This window comes from Schistocerca americana, chromosome 11 (genome assembly GCF_021461395.2).
Source record: "Schistocerca americana isolate TAMUIC-IGC-003095 chromosome 11, iqSchAmer2.1, whole genome shotgun sequence".
NCBI classification, from domain to species: Eukaryota; Metazoa; Arthropoda; class Insecta; order Orthoptera; family Acrididae; genus Schistocerca; species Schistocerca americana.
Genome location: NC_060129.1, coordinates 194,881,999 through 194,902,913, shown reverse-complemented (window position 1 = coordinate 194,902,913; position 20,915 = coordinate 194,881,999). Strand labels below are relative to the sequence as shown.

The 20,915-nt window shown below is 46.9% G+C and overlaps 1 protein-coding gene across 1 annotated transcript in view; it reads left to right on the top strand.

The window, feature by feature from the left end:
- Nucleotides 1-16,002, top strand: part of LOC124553622 (formin-like protein 5) — a 164,785-nt gene extending 148,783 nt beyond the window's left edge. Inside the window, exons 2-4 of the mRNA XM_047127477.1 lie at nt 4,009-4,285; nt 8,808-8,972; nt 12,875-16,002. Of these exons, the coding sequence (XP_046983433.1) occupies nt 4,009-4,285; nt 8,808-8,972; nt 12,875-13,225 (793 nt within the window). The 3' untranslated portion in view covers nt 13,226-16,002. The remainder of the gene's footprint in view (nt 1-4,008; nt 4,286-8,807; nt 8,973-12,874) is intronic.
- The last annotated feature ends 4,913 nt before the right edge of the window (nt 16,003-20,915 follow it).

The following is a 20,915-nucleotide window of genomic DNA, read 5'->3' as shown; positions in this document are numbered from 1 at the left end:
TGCGTGGGATAAGGTCCGTGCCCGGTTAGGAAACGTACCGTACCGCGGCTGGGATCGATGTGTCTCATTCTCAACCGCTCCCTTATGTCGGGGAGGAAGTTGTGCAGCCTACGTCCCTTATCACTTACGTCCCACTCACCTTGCCATGTATCCAAACGCCAACTTTTAAGGTGACGTATCGTCTCTATGGGCACACCGGTTATTGTGTCTACCTTATCCAGTCTGCCCACCTTTAAGCAGTACCTCGCAGCTCTGTATTTGATGGTGATATCTATGGGGCATATTCCGAGCACCACACACAGTGCATCCGCTGAGGTGGTGGCGAGGGCTCCGGATAGCCTAAGTGGGACACTTGTGTGCCCTCGTCTGACGGATGCTTTGTTGGTGACCACGTTCAGTCTATGCGCCCACGTGCTAGCTGGAAAGCTGAGTACTGATTCGAAGAGCGCACAGTGGTATGTACGTATGACTGGTAGAGGTAGGCTGTTCTTGGACATCCCCACACGGTGATCCACAAGCTTCCACAGAGATAGAGGAATGTATGGTGCAAGCTTCGGCACATGGCCAGTGGCACATGGAACAAACGCCGTATACGAAATGGCAACTATAGCGCGATGTTATTGGCGATTTTTTCAAACAGGCCATCATTCATTTAGTTTCACACACATATCACAACCACACCATCACCATCCAATCTAATATATACCTTGGGCTAAGCTACAGATCAGCATCACACAGCTGTAACCGAGCGGTTCTAGGCGCTTCGTCCGGAAGCACGCTGCTGCTACGGTCGCAGGCTCGAATCCTGCCTCGGGCATGCATGTAAGTGATGTTCTTACGTTGGTTAGGTTTAAGGGGGGTAGGACGTCAAACGGGCCGACTTGGAGCAGGAGAGGCACCACAGGACATTTTAATTTACACTGTCTATACTTTTACAAGTAAATTCATAAAACTTTGTCAGCATGACCAGGAAGGATCGGTTCAAAATGGTTCAAATGGCTCTGAGCACTATGGGACTTAACATCTGAGGTCATCAGTCCCCTAGAACTTAGAACTACGTAAACCTAACTAACCTAAGGACATCACACACATCCATGTCAAAGGCAGGATTCGAATCTGCGACCGTAGCAGTCGCGCGGTTCCGGACTACAGCGCCTAGAACCGCATGGCCACCACGGCCGGCGAAGGATTCGGGATTCACGCTCATAGCAGCGGAAGTTCGAAAACATAACAAAATAAAATTTTTTTACATGTCAAATTTCATCATTTTTTTTGCTTACTATTGGCTGCATTTGTTGATATAGGCACATTTTTCTTCACAAGTAAAAGAGATTCTTCGATGAATTTTGCACAGCATACAAAGCATACTTACAGGTGTACGAAACTCTAGAATTTTCCAAATCTATTAAAAACTGTGGTAAAAATTGAGATAATTAACTACAAAATTTGATTTTTTTCCAAACATAAACAGCTCATTCATTTTTCATGAATTAAATAGATTCTAGAGTTTCAGACAGCTCTAAGTATGGATTGTACGCTGTGCAGAATTAATCGAACTGTCCCTCTTAAAACCGGCCGAAGTGGCCGCGCGGTTCTGGCGCTGCAGTCTGGAACCGCGAGACCGCTACGGTCGCAGGTTCGAATCCTGTCTCGGGCATGGATGTGTGTGATGTACTTAGGTTAGTTAGGTTTAAGTAGTTCTAAGTTCTAGGGGACTAATGACCTCAGCAGTTGAGTCCCATAGTGCTCAGAGCCATTTGAACGATTTGTCTCTCTTACTTATGAAGAAAAGTGTACCTATAGCAACAAATGCAGCCAATAGTAAGCGAAAAAATGATGAAATTTTACATGTAGAAAAAATATATTTTGTTATGTTTTCGAACTTCCACTGCTATGAGTGTGAATCCTGAATGCTTGCTAGTCATGCTGACAAAGTTTTATGAATTTATTTGTAAAAGTATAGACAGAGGAAATTAAAATGTCCTGTGGTGACTCTCCTGCTCCAAGTCGGCCCGTTTGACGTCCTACCCCCTTAAGTAGTTCTGTGTGCAGGACTGTTAACCTCAGATTAATCCCATAGTGCTTAGAGCCATTTGAATCATTTTTGAACAGATCAGCATGTCACTGCAACCAGTTGTTTATGCTTTCATATTCACCGTCTCAGTAAACTAACAACACAACTGTGGATATATGCATCACAGCAGGCACTATCATTACGTCACTGGCTGAATCTGATGCGTCGGATCGAACATTCTTCTTGACCCGTTTGCACCAGTGTTACGAAGACAGTACAAGCCGACATGAGGTGTTTTTGTGCCCGTAGACTTTTGTTGGACAGGGTGACTTTCCACCAATGTCACATGTTGTTGTTGTCTTCAGTCCTGAGACTGGTTTGATGCAGCTCTCCATGCTACTCTATCCTGTGCAAGCTTCTTCATCTCCCAGTACCTACTGCAACCTACATCCTTCTGAATCTGCTTAGTGTATTCATCTCTTGGTCTCCCTTTACGATTTTTACCCTCCACGCTGCCCTCCAATGCTAAATTTGTGATCCCTTGATGCCTCAAAACATGTCCTACCAACCGATCCCTTCTTCTAGTCAAGTTGTGCCACAAACTTCTCTTCTCCCTAATCCTATTCAATACCTCCTCATTAGTTACGTGATTTACCCACCTTATCTTCAGCATTCTTCTGTAGCACCACATTTCGAAAGCTTCTATTCTCTTCTTGTCCAAACTAGTTATCGTCCATGTTTCACTTCCATACATGGCTACACTCCATACAAATACTTTCAGAAACGACTTCCTGACAGTAAATCTATACTCGATGTTAACAAATTTCTCTTCTTCAGAAACGCTTTATTTGCCATTGCCAGTCTACATTCTATATCCTCACTACTTCGACCATCATCAGTTATTTTGTTCCCCAAATAGCAAAACTCCTTTACTACTCTAAGTGTGTCATTTCCTAATCTAATTCCCTCAGCGTCACCCGACTTAATTCGACTACATTCCATTATATTCGTTTTGCTTTTGTTGATGATCATTTTATAGTCCTCCTTTCAAGACACTGTCCATTCCGTTCAGCTGCTCTTCTAAGCCCTTTGCCGTCTCTGACTGAATTACAATGTCATCGGCGAACCTCAAAGTTTTTATTTCTTCTCCACGGATTTTAATACCTACTCCGAACTTTTCTTTCGTTTCCTTTAGTGCTTAGTCAATATACAGATTGAATGACATCGGGGAGAGGCTACAACCACTGCTTCCCTTTCATGCCCCTCGACTCTTATAACTGCCATCTGGTTTCTGTACAAATTGTAAATAGCCTTTCGCTCCCTGTATTTTACCCCTGCCACCTTTAGAATTTGTAAGAGAGTATTCCAGTGAACATTGTGAAAAGCTTTGTCTAAGTCTACAAATGCTAGAAACCTAGGTTTGCCTTTCCTTAATCTATTTTCTAAGATAAATCGTAGGGTCAGTATTACCTCACCTGTTCCAACATTTCTGTGGAATCCAAACGGATCTTTCCCGAGGTCGGCTTCTACCAGTTTTTCCATTCCTCTGTAAAGAATTCGCGTTAGTATTTTGCAACCGTGGCTTATTAATCTGATAGTTCTGTAATTTTCACACCTGTCAGCACCTGCTTTCTTTGGAATTGGAATTATTATATTCTTCTTGAAGTCTGAGGGTATTTCACCTATCTCATACATCTTGCTCACCAGACGGTAGAGTTTTGTTAGGGCTGGCTCTCCCAAGGCCGCCAGTAGTTCCAATGGAATGTTGTCTACTCCCGGGGCCTTGTTTCGACTCAGGTCTTTCAATGCTCTGTCAGACAGGACGATCATACCATTTCCCATGTGTTTTTGTGACCTCACATGCACAGGTGACCCCCAAGTTTCCATCAGAGACACATGCCAGATGTCAGCGGCCCAGGTGTTTCTTTTGCGCCGCCGCCGCCTGATTTACGACCCGTGCGTAACGTGTCCCCCGGCCCTCGGTGTGCCCGCAGGCTGTTGCTGGTGCTGTCGGCGGCGGCGCTGTCGTCGGCCGCCCCCGACTCGGCGGCGGAGGAGTACGAGTACGAGGACGAGGAGGAGGCGGCGCCGGCGCCGCCCCCGCCGCCCCCGGCGCCGGCCAGGGGCGGCTCGCGGCTCAACGCGCTGCTCGGCTCCAGGGGCGCCGCGGGGGGCAGGCCCGCCTCCCCGCTGAGCAGGGGGGCCAAGCCGGCCGCCCCCGCCAAGGCCGCCGAGCCCGCGCCGCCTCCGCCGCCCCCGCAGCCGGAGCCGGTAAGTTGCGCGCCGCAGCCCGACCGCATGTCGCCTCACCGACTCACAGGCAACAACCTCACCTACAACTGAACCTCTCAGCTTCCCCATTGCTACCACTGGGTCGTGGGGTCCCAGGGTCGATTCCCGGCCGGGTCGAGGATTTTCTCCGCCCGGGGACTGGCTGTTTGTGTTGTCGTCGTCATCTCGTCATCATTTGTCAAGGGGCGGGATTGGAACTGGAAAATCGGGAAATTGTACGGGCGCCGATGCCCCACAAACTAACATCGCGAAAATGTTGCTTATAATCCGTCTTGATTGCAAATTTTTTTATTCGTATGACCGGTTTCGGTTCATTCAGAACCATCTTCAGATCTGATATTTCAGTTGCAGGAGTAACCCGTCCAAATCCAGCAACTTTCACATGCTGCGTGACGCAGATCTGAAGATGCTTCTGAATGAACCGAAACTGGTCATATGAATTGCAATCAAGACGGATTATAAGTAACATTATAAAATCAGTGATTGCTGTTATCCCATAAGACATTACATGATACGCGAATTGGGATGGAAGTCATTAAAGCAAAGACGTTTTTCGTCGCGGCGAGATCTATTTACGAAATTTCAGTCACCAACTTTCTCTTCTGAATGCGAAAATATTTTGTTGAGCCCAACCTACATAGGAAGGAATGATCATCAAAATAAAATAAGAGAAATCAGAGCTCGAACAGAAAGGTTTAGATGTTCGTTTTTCCCGCGCGCTGTTTGGGAGTGGAATGGTAGAGAGATAGTATGATTGTGGTTCGATGAACCCTCTACCAAGCACTTAAATGTGAATTGCAGAGTAGTCATGTAGATGTAGATGTCTGTTTTTGCAAAATAATATCGCAATCGTGCCCTCCCGGTTGGCCGTGCGGTCTAACGCGCACCTGGTCCCCGGCACGAATCCGCCCGGTGGATTTGTGTCGAGGTCCAGTGAGCGGGCCAGTGTGTGGATGGCTTTTAGGCGGTTTTCCATCTGCCTGAGCGAATGCAGGCTGGTTTCCCTTATTCCGGCTCAGCTACGCAATGTCGGCGATTGCTGCGCTAACAAGTTCTCCACGTACGCGTACACCACCAATGCTCTACCACGGAAACATATAGGGGTTACAGTCGTCTGGCGTGAGACGTTCCCTGGTCCACCGCGGACAGAACAGCACAATAACCCTGGGTTCGGTGTGGGGCGGCGGTGGGGTGGACTGAGGTAGTCGTCGTGGGGTTGTGATTAGGTTGTGATTAATTCCGGCTGCGGCGGGGACGGAGCCTCTCCGTCGTTTCTAGGTCCCCGGTTAACATGCAATATAATACAATATCATCATCTGAACTTTCTGCTTCTGTACCTGAGTGAAAACCATGTCTGACTCTCGCGTGTAGGATCAGAGTTCGATTCCCGATACTGCCAGGCATTTTCCTTGATGGGAGGACGGAAATGGGGTTCACACAACCTGGTGATGCCAACTGAGGAGCTGCTCGAGTGATTAGTTTCGGCTACGAGGTCTGCCAATGCGACAACGGCCGGGAGACGTCGCAGGCTGACTCCACACGCCTCCTTACTCTAACCAGATGACGTCACTGGTAAAGGACAACACGGCGGTCGGTCGATCACGATTTGGTCTCCTCGTACCAGAAGGACAAGCGTGTATGGTATCTGAACGCTAGTGCCCAGCCATCGTTGTCCTAAAGCAGTATGCCACCATTCTAAAAGGAAAATCACTCGAATATATCTGAGTGCTGTCGAATGTAACAGTATTTGTACCATATTAACGAATTCGTTGGTAGCTTAGGCCGAAGAGTAGCTGGATTGTGGTCATAGACATGCTAGTCTGAATCTCGCTACCACCGTACTTTTTTATTTTGCGAAACTCCATATCACCCAACGAGGTGGCGCAGTCGTTAGCACACTGGACTCACACTCGGGTGGACGACGGTTCAAACCCACGTCCGGCCATCCAGGTTTAGGTTTCCCGTGATTTCCCTGAATCACTTCAGGTAAATGCCGGGATGGTTCCTTTGAAAGGGCACGGCCTTCTTCCTTCCCCATCCTTTCTCAATCTGATGTGACCAATGACCTCACTGTTTTGTCCCCTCACCCAAATCAACCAACCGAAACTCCATACCTACTAAAAACTGGAAATGTTGATTAACAGGTATGAAATAACAATGTTTCAAATCAACCAACCAAAACTCCATAGCTAATGAAAACTGGAAATGTTAATTAACGGGTATGAAATAATAATGTTTCAAATGAAAAATAACATATTTTTTTCTCTGTGTTGGTCATATGGAAATATGTTAAAAATTGATACAAAGCAAAAAGCCTTCTTTTTAAATGAGAAAACATATACATGAATAACAGATGTACTGTTCAATTTATCGCAATTTTGATTTTCATTTATACTCGATCTTTCTCATTTTGTGCCAAATTTCATTTTTTTGTAAATGTTCCCATTTTAGTGTGAATAATAGTAATCAGAGATAAAATTTTTATTTTTTATTAAATTTATCAATCTGTATTTCTTAACTAACATATGCATCTGTCAATAAATTGGGTGAGTTCAATCACGCAAGTGGTCCTGGGTTGATTGAGAAAGTATCACTTCTTCCCATGTGGCATGCAAGATACTACCATGCTATTCAGTAACGATTTCATCTGGTTCAATATCCAACAAAGAAAGTCACGCTGGTACATTCTGTTGCTGTGTGTTTCCATTCCATGATTAACGTGATTTGAAGAGAAGTAATTAAATGAGCTCTAACATGGAAAGTAAGCGTTTCCGCACACATGTCCACATAACATATTTTCTTTCTTTCTGTGTGAGGAATGTTTCCTGAAAGTTTGGCCGTACCTTTTTGTAACACCCTGTATATATATATATATATATATATATATATATAGAGTCAAATGGTGATGTCCAAATTTGACATGTAGTGCAGAGTGCTGTAGGTCACTTGATGTAGACCCGGCAGATCACTATTGCATTTTGTGTTCAAAGTGTGTTTATATATATATATATATATGCCCATGCAGCTTCAACAGGATACCACAGTTCATCAAGAGTAGTGACTGGCGTATTGTGACGAGCCAGTTGCTCGGCCACCATTGACCAGACGTTTTCAGTTGGTGAGAGATCTGGAGAATATGCTGGCCAGGGCAGCAGTCGAACATTTTCTGCATCCAGAAAGGCCCGTACAGGACCTGCAACATTCGGTCGTGCATTATCCTGCTGAAATGTAGGGTTTCGCAGGGATCGAATGGAGGGTAGAGCCACGTGTCGTAACACATCTCAAATGTAACGTCCACTGTTCAAAGTGCCGTCAATGCGAACAAGAGGTGACCGAGAAGTGTAACCAATAGCACCCCATACCATCACGCCAGGTGCTACCCCAGTATGGCGATGACGAATACACGCTTCGAATGTGGGTTCACCGCCATGTCGCTAAACGCGGATGCGACCATCGTGATGCTGTAAACAGAACCTGGATTCATCCGAAAAAATGACGTTTTGCCATTCGTGCACCCAGGTTCGTCGTCGAGTACACCATCGCAGGCGCTCCTGTCTGTGATGCAGCGTCAACGGTAACCGCAGTCGTGGTCTCCGAGTTGATAGTCCGTGCTGCTGCAAACGTCGCCGAACTGTTCGTGCAGATCGTTGTCGTCTTGGAGATGTCCCCATTTGTGGACTCAGGGATCGAGACGTGGCTGCATGATCCGTTACAGCCGTGCGGATAAGATGCCTGTCATCTCGACTGCTAGTGATACGAGGCCGTTGGGATCCAGCACGGCGTTCCGTATTTCCCTCCTGAACCCACCGATTCCATATTCTGCTAACAGTCATTGGATCTCGACCGACGCGAGCAGCAATGTCGCGATACGATAAACCGCAATCGCGATAGGCTACAATCCGACCTTTATCAAAGTCGGAAACGTGATGGTACGCATTTCTCCTCCTTACACGAGGCATCACAACGACGTTTGAGCAGGCAACGCCGGTCAGCTGCTGTTTGTGTATGAGAAATCGGTTGGAAACTTTCCTCATGTCAGCACGTTGTAGGTGTCGCCACCAGCGCCAACCTTGTGTGAATGCTCTGAAAAGCTAATCATTTGCATATCACAGCATGTTCTTCCTGTCGGTTAAATTTCGCGTCTGTAGCACGTCGTCTTCGTGGTGTACCAATTTTTATGACCATAGCAATTGGCCAGTCCTCCAGTTTCTTCGGGAAATCATTTTTGTAGGAATATATATGATGTCACTCCTCAACCTAAACTTCATAAGGGTTGTGGGGTGACAACAAAGTGTATACAAAATGCTGTGATGTTTGCTGATGACGTGGTTGCACTTGCCAGTTAGAAGAATTTTCTAAAAGTATTCCAGTGTCTCCCTTGTATGCTGCAAGCGATTCGTCCAGTTGGCATCACCCTGGGACCAGTTTTGGAGTGCCTTAGGTCTCCACTGGAGGGAGGGGTGTTTTGGGAGGGTGTGACGTGGCGTGTCTTGTCTTTCAGGCGGAGGCTGAGGAGGGCAGCGAGGAAGAGGGTGCTGAGGAGGATCAGCAAGCAGCCACCACGACCACCGAGCCTCCCAAGAAGGGCCTGGTGCGCGGCGGCGTGAGGCCCTTCCGCAGCAACGACGACCTGCTGGCAGCACTCAAGCGCAGGAGGCAGCAGCAGGTAAACAACAGCAACAACAACAGCAAGGGGGGTGGGAGGGCAGGGGGGAGTTTCTCGGGAAATGCTCTCGGGTTACCACCTGAGTCGTATTGCCGAAACGTTTCGACCAGTTTCCTATTCGTCATCTTCAGGTGAATTGTGAGGCTCGTGTGCAGTTTGTTACTCTGTAGCTGCCGGAATGCAGAGCACTCTGCTGAAAGGCCCAACAAGTAGGCCACTGAGTCTCCAGGAAAGACATCTTGGTGGACTGTGGCACAGAGGGGAGTCTGCACCTCGAGTCCCGGTGCTGCCCGGCTTCGTTACTGCCAGTGCCGTCATATATAGTATACAGGGTGTCCCAAAAAGAATGATATACCGCAGCCGAGGGCAGGTGGGGGGAACCTGGACAGATGACGGGAAAGGAAAGGGGGGGGGGGGGAAGGAGAGGAAAAAACAAAGTGGCGGAAGGGGGGAAAGGAGCTGATGGAGGACGAGGACCCATAAGAGGGGGGCGGGTGGTGGGCAGATGCAACTGGGAGTGGGGAAGGCGGAGGAGGGGAATGCAAAAGGACTCAGGAGGGGGGAGGCAGGGAGAGGTTAGGTGGGGAGAAAACAGGATGGAATGGGGGGAACAGGGAGCCCGGGAAAAGGACAGACGAAAGGAGAGGGGTAATAAATGTAATCGGCATGGTCTGGAGTTTCAGAAACAATTCGCTAGATGCTGCTATGAGTTCAGTTTCCTCAAAGCCAACCTGCCTCAATGTTACTGCCAGTGCCAATATATACAGTGTGTCCCAAGGAGCATGACCCGATTTTAACTTGTAACAATATTGAGACAAATGTCAGTAGGCAGCTGAAACAGCGCTAGATCTAATCTTTTTTTTCCTTTTATTGAGTTTCGATCCCCCCCCCCCGAAGGGCGACACGGCGGCAGATGGGGGCAGGGACAGAACCGAGACCAATGAGGAGGAAAAAAGAGGGGAGGAATGGAAAAGAAGAAAAGAGGGAGCTGTGGGAGGAAGAGGACACACAAAAAGGGGGGCAGAGCGGACGCCAGAAGGAGTGGGGAAGGGAGTGGAGGGGAAAGCAAAAGGATTTGGGGGAGAGAAGGGAGTCAAAGAGGGGATAGGCGAGGAAGAACAGGATGGAAGGGGGGGGAGAGGGAGCCGAGGAAAAGGACAGAGGAAGGGTGGGGGAGAGGATCATAGTTGATAGGAGGGATAGATGGGGGGAGAGAGGGCATCATCCAGGAGGGGGAGTTGGTGGAAGCCACCTCAGGAATAGGGGGAAAGGTGTAGGGGGGATACAATGGTGAAGGCGTGGCAGTGGGTGGGGGTTGGAGAGAAGAGGAACAACCAGGGGATGAGAGGGATCAAGATGGCGGGAGGTGTAGAGGATGCGGACATCTTCAAGCAAAAGAAGCAGATGGGGGAAAGGAATCAGGTCATAGAGGATCTGCGTGAGATATGGGAGGTGTATACATAAGGCAAGACAGAGTGCATGGCGCTCGAGGATCTTGATGGACGTAGAATTTGGGGCGGGGGGGGGGGGCAGATATCCATGCGGGACTGACATAACAGAGGATGGGACGGATTACGGATTTGTAGGTGTTCGGGTTCAACCCTCCAACGGCAGGGTGCAAAACGATGACCTACGTATGCCTCCGTACCGTACGCCGTGCATGCTCCGCCCATCCCAGTTGCTCCCCCCAAGACTGGGAAGTGATGCCGCTCTTAGTAGAACACTGGCGGCAACGGTATACCGCACTCAGGGACGATATTCGAATACTCGGACTGGCTGCACCGAATAACGTTCTGCTTTCGTGCTGGATAGTACAGGATTCCACCTCCTGCTAAGAGGTAACCCATGTCTCTGTTAATTAAATTATCCACCAAAGCTAAATTCAATTGCCTCTTTATAGACAGTGTTCCAAAAACCGGAAGTGTTGCCAGGCATCACAGTTTCGTCAGATTTCACACCGTGTCGCTAATTTAAGCAGTGTTCAGCTACTGCCGATTTATCGGACCATTGTAGCCTCGTATGACGGCGATGTTCCACACACCTGCCACCAACTGTGCGAATCGAATGGCCGATGGAAGCCTTCCCACATCGACACGGAATTTTGTATACACCGTGTTTCCTAAGCCCAAATCATCTTTCACTGAGCCGAGCAGTTCCCTAATCTCAGAAGGTGGATGGAACACACTCTTAATGTTAAAATTCCTTAAAACTCCTCCAGTCTTAAACGATATGCATAAGAAAGAGAGGCCACCGATGTATGTTCCTCTTCATGCACCTCCAGTGATGGTCCAAACTCGATAGCCTGACGAATCTGCTTCTCAGAGTCTCCACTTTCCTTAAAAACAGCAATCAAATGGGTAAGTTCTCGGGTTACGCTGTCCGCGTCGGATCTGGCATATGCTCTGTGTACCAGAGTCCCAAGGACGCCACTGTGTCGGTGTGGTGGATGACAACTCTTAGAATGCAGGTACCGATCTCTGTGCATCGGCTTTCGGTGAACACTGTGTCCCAAAGAGCCATCTGTTTTTTTTTATAAACCGTGACGTCTAAAAATGGAAGCATCCCATCCCTTTGAACCTGTATGGTTGCTCTTCTACTGCGCCTGAGGCTAGGCGGAGCTCGCTTTTCTTCTCTTCCTGTGGAGGCCGCTCACGATGTGGTGACACCCCAGTCAGTGTGCTGCTGGCTGACCTCTTCTCACAGCCCTCTCTGCAGCATCATTCTCGATCTTCGTGCTGGTGCTTGTTGGTACACTGGAACACTACACCCGCCCGTCCGATTTTTTTAATAACCATTTTGCAAATCCCGCATCCGGCCATCCTGATTTAGATTTTCTGTGATTTCCCTAAATCGCTCCAGGCAAATGCCGGGATGGTTTCTTTCGAAAGACACGGCCGACTTCCTTCCCCGTCCTTCCCTAATCCGATGAGACCGATGACCTCGCTGTCTGGTTCTCCTTCCCCAAAATGACCAACCAACCGACCATTTTGCAAAGATCCTGTGTACCTCAGTAGTAGTCCGCCCAGCCAGTCGCACGGTGTAACGCACTGCTTCCCGAGCGGGAAGGTGTGCCGCTCCCCGGCACGAATCCGCCTGGCCGATTAGTGTCGATCCAGTGTGCCGGCCAGCTTCTGGACGGTTTTTGAGACGGTTTTCCACCATCCTCGGCTGATGCGGGCTGGTTCCCCTTATTCCACCTCAGTTACACTATGTTGGCGATCGCTGCGTAAACACTGTCTCCATGTACACGTACACTGTAATTACTCTACCCCTGCAAACATTTGTGGTAGACGTTCCCAGGGCGAGGGGGGATTCCACTGGGGGCCAAACCACTCAATAGCCCTGGGTTCAGGGTGGGGCGGCGGTCGGGTGGGTGGACTGCTGTGGCCTGTTGTGGGGTTGTGAACGACCGAAGGCTACAGCAGATCGAGATCCAGTGTGCTGGTCAGCTTGAGGATGGTTTTTAAGGTAGTTTTCCACCTTCCTCTGCTGATGCAGGCTGGTTCCCCTTATTCCGCCTCAGTTACCCTATGTCGGCAATCACTGCATAAACACTGTCTCCACGTACGCGTACACTGTAATTACTCTACCCCGCAATCACTTGTGGTTACACTCATCTGGTAGACGTTGCCAGGGGGAGGGGGGATTCCACTGGGGGCCAAACCATGCAATAACCATGGGTTCAGTGTGGAGTGGGTGGAATGCTGTGGCCTGTTGTGGGGTTGTGAAACACTGAGGGCTAGAGCGAGACAAAGACCCTCCATCGTTTCTAGGTCCCCGGTTCAATACACACAATATACACACACACACACACACACACACACACACACACACATCTTACTAGTGAGCAATAAAGACTGCACAGTGGAGCCCAGTGAGAACCCGTGACGCGGTGCCCGCAGGTGTCCTCGGGTGGCCACCACGGCGGGTCGGCGGGCCGCAGCACGACCACCACCACGGAGGCGTCGGCGGAGGTGACGGCGAGCAAGAGCCGCAGCACGCAGGCCTCCGGCGGCGGCAGCCGGCGGGGGCGGTTCAACGGGGGCGGGGCGCGCGCCGCCGCCGGCTCCAGCAGCGACGCCGCCGTCGTGCAGCCGCCGCCCTCCGCCTCCGGGGGCGGCAGGAGCCGCTTCTCCGGCCGGCGCGGCGCAGCCTCCTCCGCCGCCGCGGACCTGGACGCCTCCGAGCAGCAGGCGGACGAGCAGCCCGCCCCCGCCAGATCCGGCAAGGCGTTCCGCGGCCGCCGCCAGTGAGAGACCGGCCGCCGCTCGCCCACGCCCACGACGGTATTTATTTCTGCTCCCAAAGACAGCCGACCCACAACCCGCTGCCCTCTAGCGACCCGGAGCCCCCAGAGGAGGCTGGCCGGCACGCGGAGTACCCCGACCTCTGGCCGGGAGCCCGCGCGCCGGCCACCCCTCCGTCACCACCTCACAGCGACCACTGAGTGACGTACCCAGACTGGCAGCAGTGCCGCTAACCCTACTGAGGGTAGTTCCCCAAACCGCCGCTAGGCAGCGCTAGGAAGTCACCAGCAATATTCGCCCGTTACCGAACTACAGACAGCTTTGAATGCCAACCCCAACCTGTGGGGTCCCTTTCCAGTTGGCAGTCCTTAGAGTGCCTCTAGGGTAACACTAAATAATCTTTCCCAAGTCGAGCCAGCTTGCTAGAAGCTGACACATTTGTACTTCCCCAACATACCACCAGACCTCGCTAGGAAGACATTAACATTACTCGTCCCACAGTGGACCCACCATCAGTTCCTCATCCTCCCTCCTTCCTCCACCCTCCCTGCCATTCTTAACTTGCATATACTTCTCCAAAATCCCAGTAGACAGAGCTAAATAGGTACCAGACGTCCTCTACACTCAAGAATAAATGTTGACAACCGACCCAATGTACCTCTCTCCAGTTGGCAGTTCCTCAAAGTCATACTAGGACAACACTAAAGCCATTTCCCCAAGCCTAGCCACCTCGCGACATGTATCCACTCGCCACTGCGTCACTCCTGTGTTAAGTTCCCAAAAACACCGAAAATCCACTCTAAAAATCCACTGCCCACTAGCCAAAATCGACCAACTTTGAACACCCATCCCCCTTGCCATTAAAAACCTTTCATGTCCTCAGTTCTAAATTACAGCAGATGGCTCTAAAAACACATCAGACAGTTTCTAAACCCAAGCATAAATGTCCATCGCCATCACACTTTATCTTCTTCCAGTCGGTAGTACCTCAACAGATCGCTACAAAAACAAAGCCACACATTCCCAAGTCATTCCAGTAGACACTCACTTACCACTGTGCCACTCCCACACTTGTAGTTTACCAAAGTACCAATAGGCTCCCTAAAAAGCATCACGAAAATTCAACTATTACTTTGTAAATGCATTCCTCCCCCGTTGGTAGTTCTTTGTTCTTCAGATTCCACTAGGGAGATAACAGCATTTGCCCTGCACTGATCAAAGAGAGCAATCCATCAAACGTAATTTCCTTAACATTGTAACTAGATCTCCAAGACGGCACTATTTTGTGCTGTTTATATGTTACAATCTTCACATCATGTACCACTACTATGAGCCACTCACTTTCCACTCTGCTACACGCCACATGTTTCAACAAAACCTCAGTAGGTTGTGCTAGGAAAACAACATTCTCTTTTCACGAGTGAAGTACAACCAACTTTCATTAAATATTCCCTTCACACTGAAAGAGATCTCATTCCAATAGGAAGACGCCAGAGTTGTCCCTTTCCAACGAGTTCTGAACAGCCATTCCTTTACCACTCCACTTCACTCCTGCACCAGCAAGTACCCCTAGGAAGACACTAGCATTTTATCTTTACTTTCAACAGCTATCCCCTCATTTCTGTACCATCTGCCTGTCACTTTCTCAAAATGTCAGTAGATGATGCCAAGCTCTATTCAATATACAGATCTACCTTCACTGGGGAAGAAACAATGGTGATTCATCCAAAGACACCACAACTGACATCCTAGTAGACATCGGACAGCTCTCCCTTCAAATAAACTTAGACATCCTATGTCTCAAATAGCCAACAGAGCAGGGTAACCAAAGTTGACTCTGAGGATGAAATATATCTGATTTAATTGTCTGCCTTCTTATAGTCTTGTGCTGCAAGTTTAGGAGTCTTAGTCTGATCCTTGCTACAGGAGATCTCTGTGCCTTAATCATAGCTGGATGATCATCTGTTCAGAAAACCCTACGATGTCCAAATATTTCTGGTGCCAAAAAGGTCACGTCTTGAAAAAGCTACCAACATACTTGCTGCATGTTCTTAGCTACACTAGCTCAGCAACTAAGTGAGATTCACATCAACACACCTCATAAGGGGACATATTTCTCAACCCTGGCTATTCGTTCTGTGAACCTACCAACAAGTTCCCGCCTTCCATTGGGGATGTCAAAGGGTACTTTTGCGGTGTCGTGGTGCATTCTAGTAGAGTAAGAATACAATAAAAATTTCCATTTAGCAATGTTTCAGTTGAGTGTGATGGTGTTGACGACAGTTGGTGGCACCTGGTGAAATGACGGTGACTCCATTTTTGTGAACACCAAAGTTGTTGCTACTGTGCATTCTCCTCCCCCCCTCCCCTCCCCTCCCCTCAGAGTTCCGGGTACGTCACTGTGAGCAGAGACTGAACACCACCGAGCAACCCTTCTCCAGGGCAGTTCGCGGGAGTACGCGCTAGTGCCGAACTTACGGATCCACCTGGACTGGGCTCCACTCTCGGAAAAGTGCAATAAAACCACAAACAGCAGCAGATCCTACTGCAATGGACAGTACGAACTCTCTCATATCTACCAGTACAATAAACTTTCATCATTAACTGGATGGCAGGAAATGAATCTTATGTGTATAGTTAGTTGCAAATAAGGCTGACGGCAGGTTACTGCCACCTCTGAACAGTCACTTGCCACTTAAACTTACAGTCATGTTCAAGTTTGTTCTGTAATTCCACTACAGCCTGTTCTGTCAATAAAGTAACTTGTATAAACCTCTGAAAAAGTTTGCCTTTTCCCCTACAGCGTAACTTCTCCTACACCACAGGTTCCCATCCTCACTCTATTTTTATTTACAGGTGGAAATTTCAGGCTGATGGATGCAAAGTGAAGAACTAAATGTGGGGCTATTACCACTGAGAACAGCTTATCTAGATGAAATGTAGGTACGTTGTACTTCATAAGATTTGAAGAAGGCAGATGGATGTTGGTCCCATTTGTTCTTATATTTCCCTCTCAGCTGCAGTTTTGATTCTTGTCCAGTCCCCAAGGCAATAAGCACAACATGAGGCCCAAAGTGTGGGACTAATACCACAGAGTACCATTTTCTTGAATGAAAAATACTCCATCTAGGAATTCTGTGATTCCCAGTTGGTCCTTAAATACCCCTTTGAACTGCACTTTTCTGGCTGGGCCAATATCCAGGTCGGCAGGCATAACATGAGGCCCAAGATGTGGGACTACTACCACAAGGTACCAAACTTCACTCAATTTACACTCACTCACAAAAAGAAAATTAAGTGTGTAGAAGAAGATGAAGTGAAATGTAATTTCACACATTTATGCACAAACTTTTTCTGTCTAGGTCACACTTTATTTCTTCTAATTATGTGTTTTGTCACACAGCCATCTCCCTCCTACTGTAATGCAAAAAGGTAAAAATGTGGCATACCCATTATTTCACATATTACAAGACAGATTCGTCATAAGAAAAAACGTGGTAAATACTGAATACATGTCATTTGGCAATACTGCAAGAGAAAAGATGCGGTGACAGATAGCTGGAAGACAAATATATATTGTTGTTGTTGTTGTGGTCTTCAGTCCTGAGACTGGTTTGATGCAGCTCTCCATGCTACTCTATCCTGTGCAAGCTTCTTCATCTCCCAGTACCTACTGCAACCTACATCCTTCTGAATCTGCTTAGTGTATTGATCTCTTGGTCTCCATCTACGATTTTTACCCTCCACGCTGCCCTCCAATACCAAATTGGTGATCCCTTGGTGCCTCAGAACATGTCCTACCAACCAATCCCTTCTTCTGGTCAACTTGTGCCACAAACTTCTCTTCTCCCCAATCCTATTCAATACCTCCCCATTAGTTATGTGATCTACCCATCTAATCTTCAGCATTCTGCTGTAGCACCACATTTCGAAAGCTTCTATTCTCTTCTTGTCCAAACTAGTTATCGTCCATGTTTCACTTCCATACGTGGCTACACTCCATACAAATACTTTCGGAAACGACTTCCTGACACTTACATCTATACTCGATGTTAACAAATTTCTCTTCTTCTGAAACGCTTTCCTTGCCATTGCCAGTCTACATTTTATACCCTCTCTACTTCGACCATCATCAGTTATTTTGCTCCCCAAATAGCAAAACTCCTTTACTACTTTAAGTGTCTCATTTCCTAATCTAATTCCCTCAGCATCACCCGATTTAATTTGACTACATTCCATTATCCTCGTTTTGCTTTTGTTGATGTTCATCTTATACCCTCCTATCAAGACACTGTCCATTCCATTCAACTGCCCTTTGCTGTCTCTGACAGAATTACAATGTCATCGGCGAACCTCAAAGTTTTTATTTCTTCTCCATGGATTTTAATACCTACTCCGAATTTTTCTTTTGTTTCCTTTACTGCTTGCTCAATATACAGATTGAATAACATCGGGGAGAGGCTACAACCCTGTCTTACTCCCTTCCCAACCACTGCTTCCCTTTCATGTCCCTCAACTCTTATAACTGCCATCTGGTTTCTGTACAAATTGTAAATAAATATATATTATGTGACCAAAAGTGTCCGGACACCTGGCTGAAAATGATTTACAAATTCGTGGCGCCCTCCATCGGTAATGCTGGAATTCAGTATGGTGTTGGCCCACCCTTAGCCTCGATGACAGCTTCCACTCTCACAGGCATACGTTCAGTCAGGTGCTGGAAGGTTTTTTGGAGAATGGCAGCCCATTCTTCACGGAGTGCTGCACTGAGGAGAGGTATCGATGTCGGTCGGCGAGGCCTGGCACGAAGTCGGCGTTCCAAAACATCCCAAAGGTGTTCTTTAGGATTCAGGTCAGGACTCTGTGCAGGCCAGTCCGTTACAGAGATGTTACTGTCGTGTAACCACTCTGCAACAGGCTGTGCATTATCAACAGGTGCTCGATCGTTTTGAAAGATGCAATCGCCATCCTCGAACATAAAATATAAAAAATTGTCAACTGCAGAATGTCAGAAGTCAAGGACCTAGTATTGTTTCACAATTACCCTACATTCAGTGGGAAATTTTACCAACAGAATGAGGGTCTTGCTATGGGCAGTATCATATCAAGTTTTCTTGCAGACGTATTTCTCAATCATCTGGAAAGTAAGTGTTTAATGAAAGCAATAGATTCAAAAGTAAAATAACACATTACTAGAGATAAGCTGATGATACCTTGCTTTTGTTTCATGGAACAAAAGATGAGATCGAAGAACTACTAGCAGTATTCAATTCTTTCCACAAAAACATAAAATTCACAATAGAACGTGAGGACAACAAAAGCATAAATTTCCTGGATCTTAAAATCACCAACCATCAACAGAAACATAAGTTCAGCATACACAGAAAACAAACACACACAGGGCGGCCGGTGTGGCCGAGCGGTTCTAGGCGCTTCGGTCTGGAACCGCGCGACGGCTACGGTCTTAGGTTCGAATCCAGCGTCGGGCATGGATGTGTGTGATGTCCTTAGGTTAGTTAGGTTTAAGTAGTTCTAAGTTCTAGGGGACTGATGAACAGATGTTAAGTCCCATAGTGCTCAGAGCCATTTGAAACAACAGACACAGTCGTAACACTGGACAACTCATCATGCCATCCCACCACACAGAAACACGCTGCATTTACGTCCGCGCAACACAGACTACACTCTCTTGATCTAGAAGAAAACACCCTCTACAATGAGATAGATACCATAAAGAGCATTGCCATAAGAAATGCCTACACAGCCAAAACAATTGACAATTTAGACAGACAAATACACAAAAGGAAGACGACGAATCGCAACACTATGAAAGGAGAGAAAATATTCGCCAGTATCCCATACCTGGGCCCCATATCACAAAAAATAGCTAACCTTTTCAAAAAACAAATGTAACAGTTTCATTCTTAACTAATAATAAATTAGGAAACTTACTCATCGATAACATAAAATCTAATACGCAAACATGCAACACCAGTGGAGTGTACAAAGTATCGTGTCCCAGTTGTCCTGCCTCCTATGTAGGGAAAACAGGCAGAAACTTTAAAACCCGTTTTCGAGAACACGTAAATGCCTTCAGGCTCAACCACTTTGAAAAATCAGTCACTGCACAACATATGTTGAAAACGAAACACCTCATCAACAATTTAGAAAACAATTTGGTAGCATTACATAATGAAGCCAATGGTACTACCCTAAATCTGTTAGAACAACTGGAGATATACCTCCACAAAATCGAAAAACCAGAATTGATGTTAGATCAACAAACAGATTTCGCAAAAAAAAAAAAAAAAAAAAAATGGCTCTGAGCACTATGGGACTTAACATCTATGGTCATCAGTCCCCTAGAACTTAGAACTACTTAAACCTAACTAACCTAAGGACATCACACAACACCCAGTCATCACGAGGCAGAGAAAATCCCTGACCCCGCCGGGAATCGAACCCGGGAAACCGGGCGCGGGAAGCGAGAACGCACAGATTTCGGAAACCGCAGCTATTTCAGTAATTTTAAAGATCTGTTCTCAGGTTATTTCCTGCATATGTCAATTGTTTCCTGCTTATGTCAATTGTTTAATAATTATATCTTTAGCACTATGAAAAATGCATCTTTGACCACACCATATACAAAAAAACATTTGAGAAGTGTTTACAAACCTGTGTTTGCGAATGTGCCTCTTGAATGAAGTGATATGCTTGAAAACGATGGAGGAAAAAAACTTATGCTGTTACTAAAACGTTAAAAACGCTTTCCTTGGATTATTTGGTAAGTTTTCACTATTCATCTTTTCCACTATTTCGCACATATTTTCCGCGTCTGACGTACGAAATTCATAAGCTAACATCAAACCCTTTCGTGACAGGAATATGCATTTCATCTCATTCAAGAGAACAAATAAAGCATGTATTAAGACGAATCACACCTGAAGATGGACCCACCGGGTCCGAAATGCATCGTGTACTGAACAAAACACGAAAAATTGTGACTGAAGGCGTTTTTTTTTTTTTTTAAATTCATGCCTCGAGTGTATTGAGTACACTCACGTTTGAAGCTGCAAAATATGAATAAAATTAAATATCTGGCAGTAAGTATTCTATTAACAGAATTTTAAAAAACTTACCGGCGAAAAAAAGTATCAAGAGAAAGTTACACTTCGAGGTCAATGTGGAGTTGTCAGGAAGTACCAAACAGGGTGATAAAAATTCAGATAGTTATTTAAATTTGCGAAAACATATTTTATCTTCACAGAAGACAATTATGAGATTTCTGTTTCACTGAATTTTCACGTACATAGGACTCGCAGGTCCCTTGAACCGTATACTTCGGCTAAGTTGGATTCGTGACGTTTGTAACATGTCACGCAAATGCAAACAGCTGTACAAATGTGTATTCGCTGCACATTCTGCGATTTAAGAATTATCAAGCCCCAGGGAGTAGGTGCTACGTATGTGAACATACCCACGCGGATAAGGTGCTTTTTAACTGTAAATGGTTTTATTTCATAACAGAGCGTGTTTTACAACAATTTTTTTGAAGAACTCATGAGGACAACTGCAACTGTGGAAACCAATTGTCAGCAATAAAGACTAACTTACGCCATCTTGGTTATTGAAAACTTTTTCACAAAATTTCTGTAAATTGTTTGTTTAAATCATAGAGGTGATTCGTTTTGCGTTC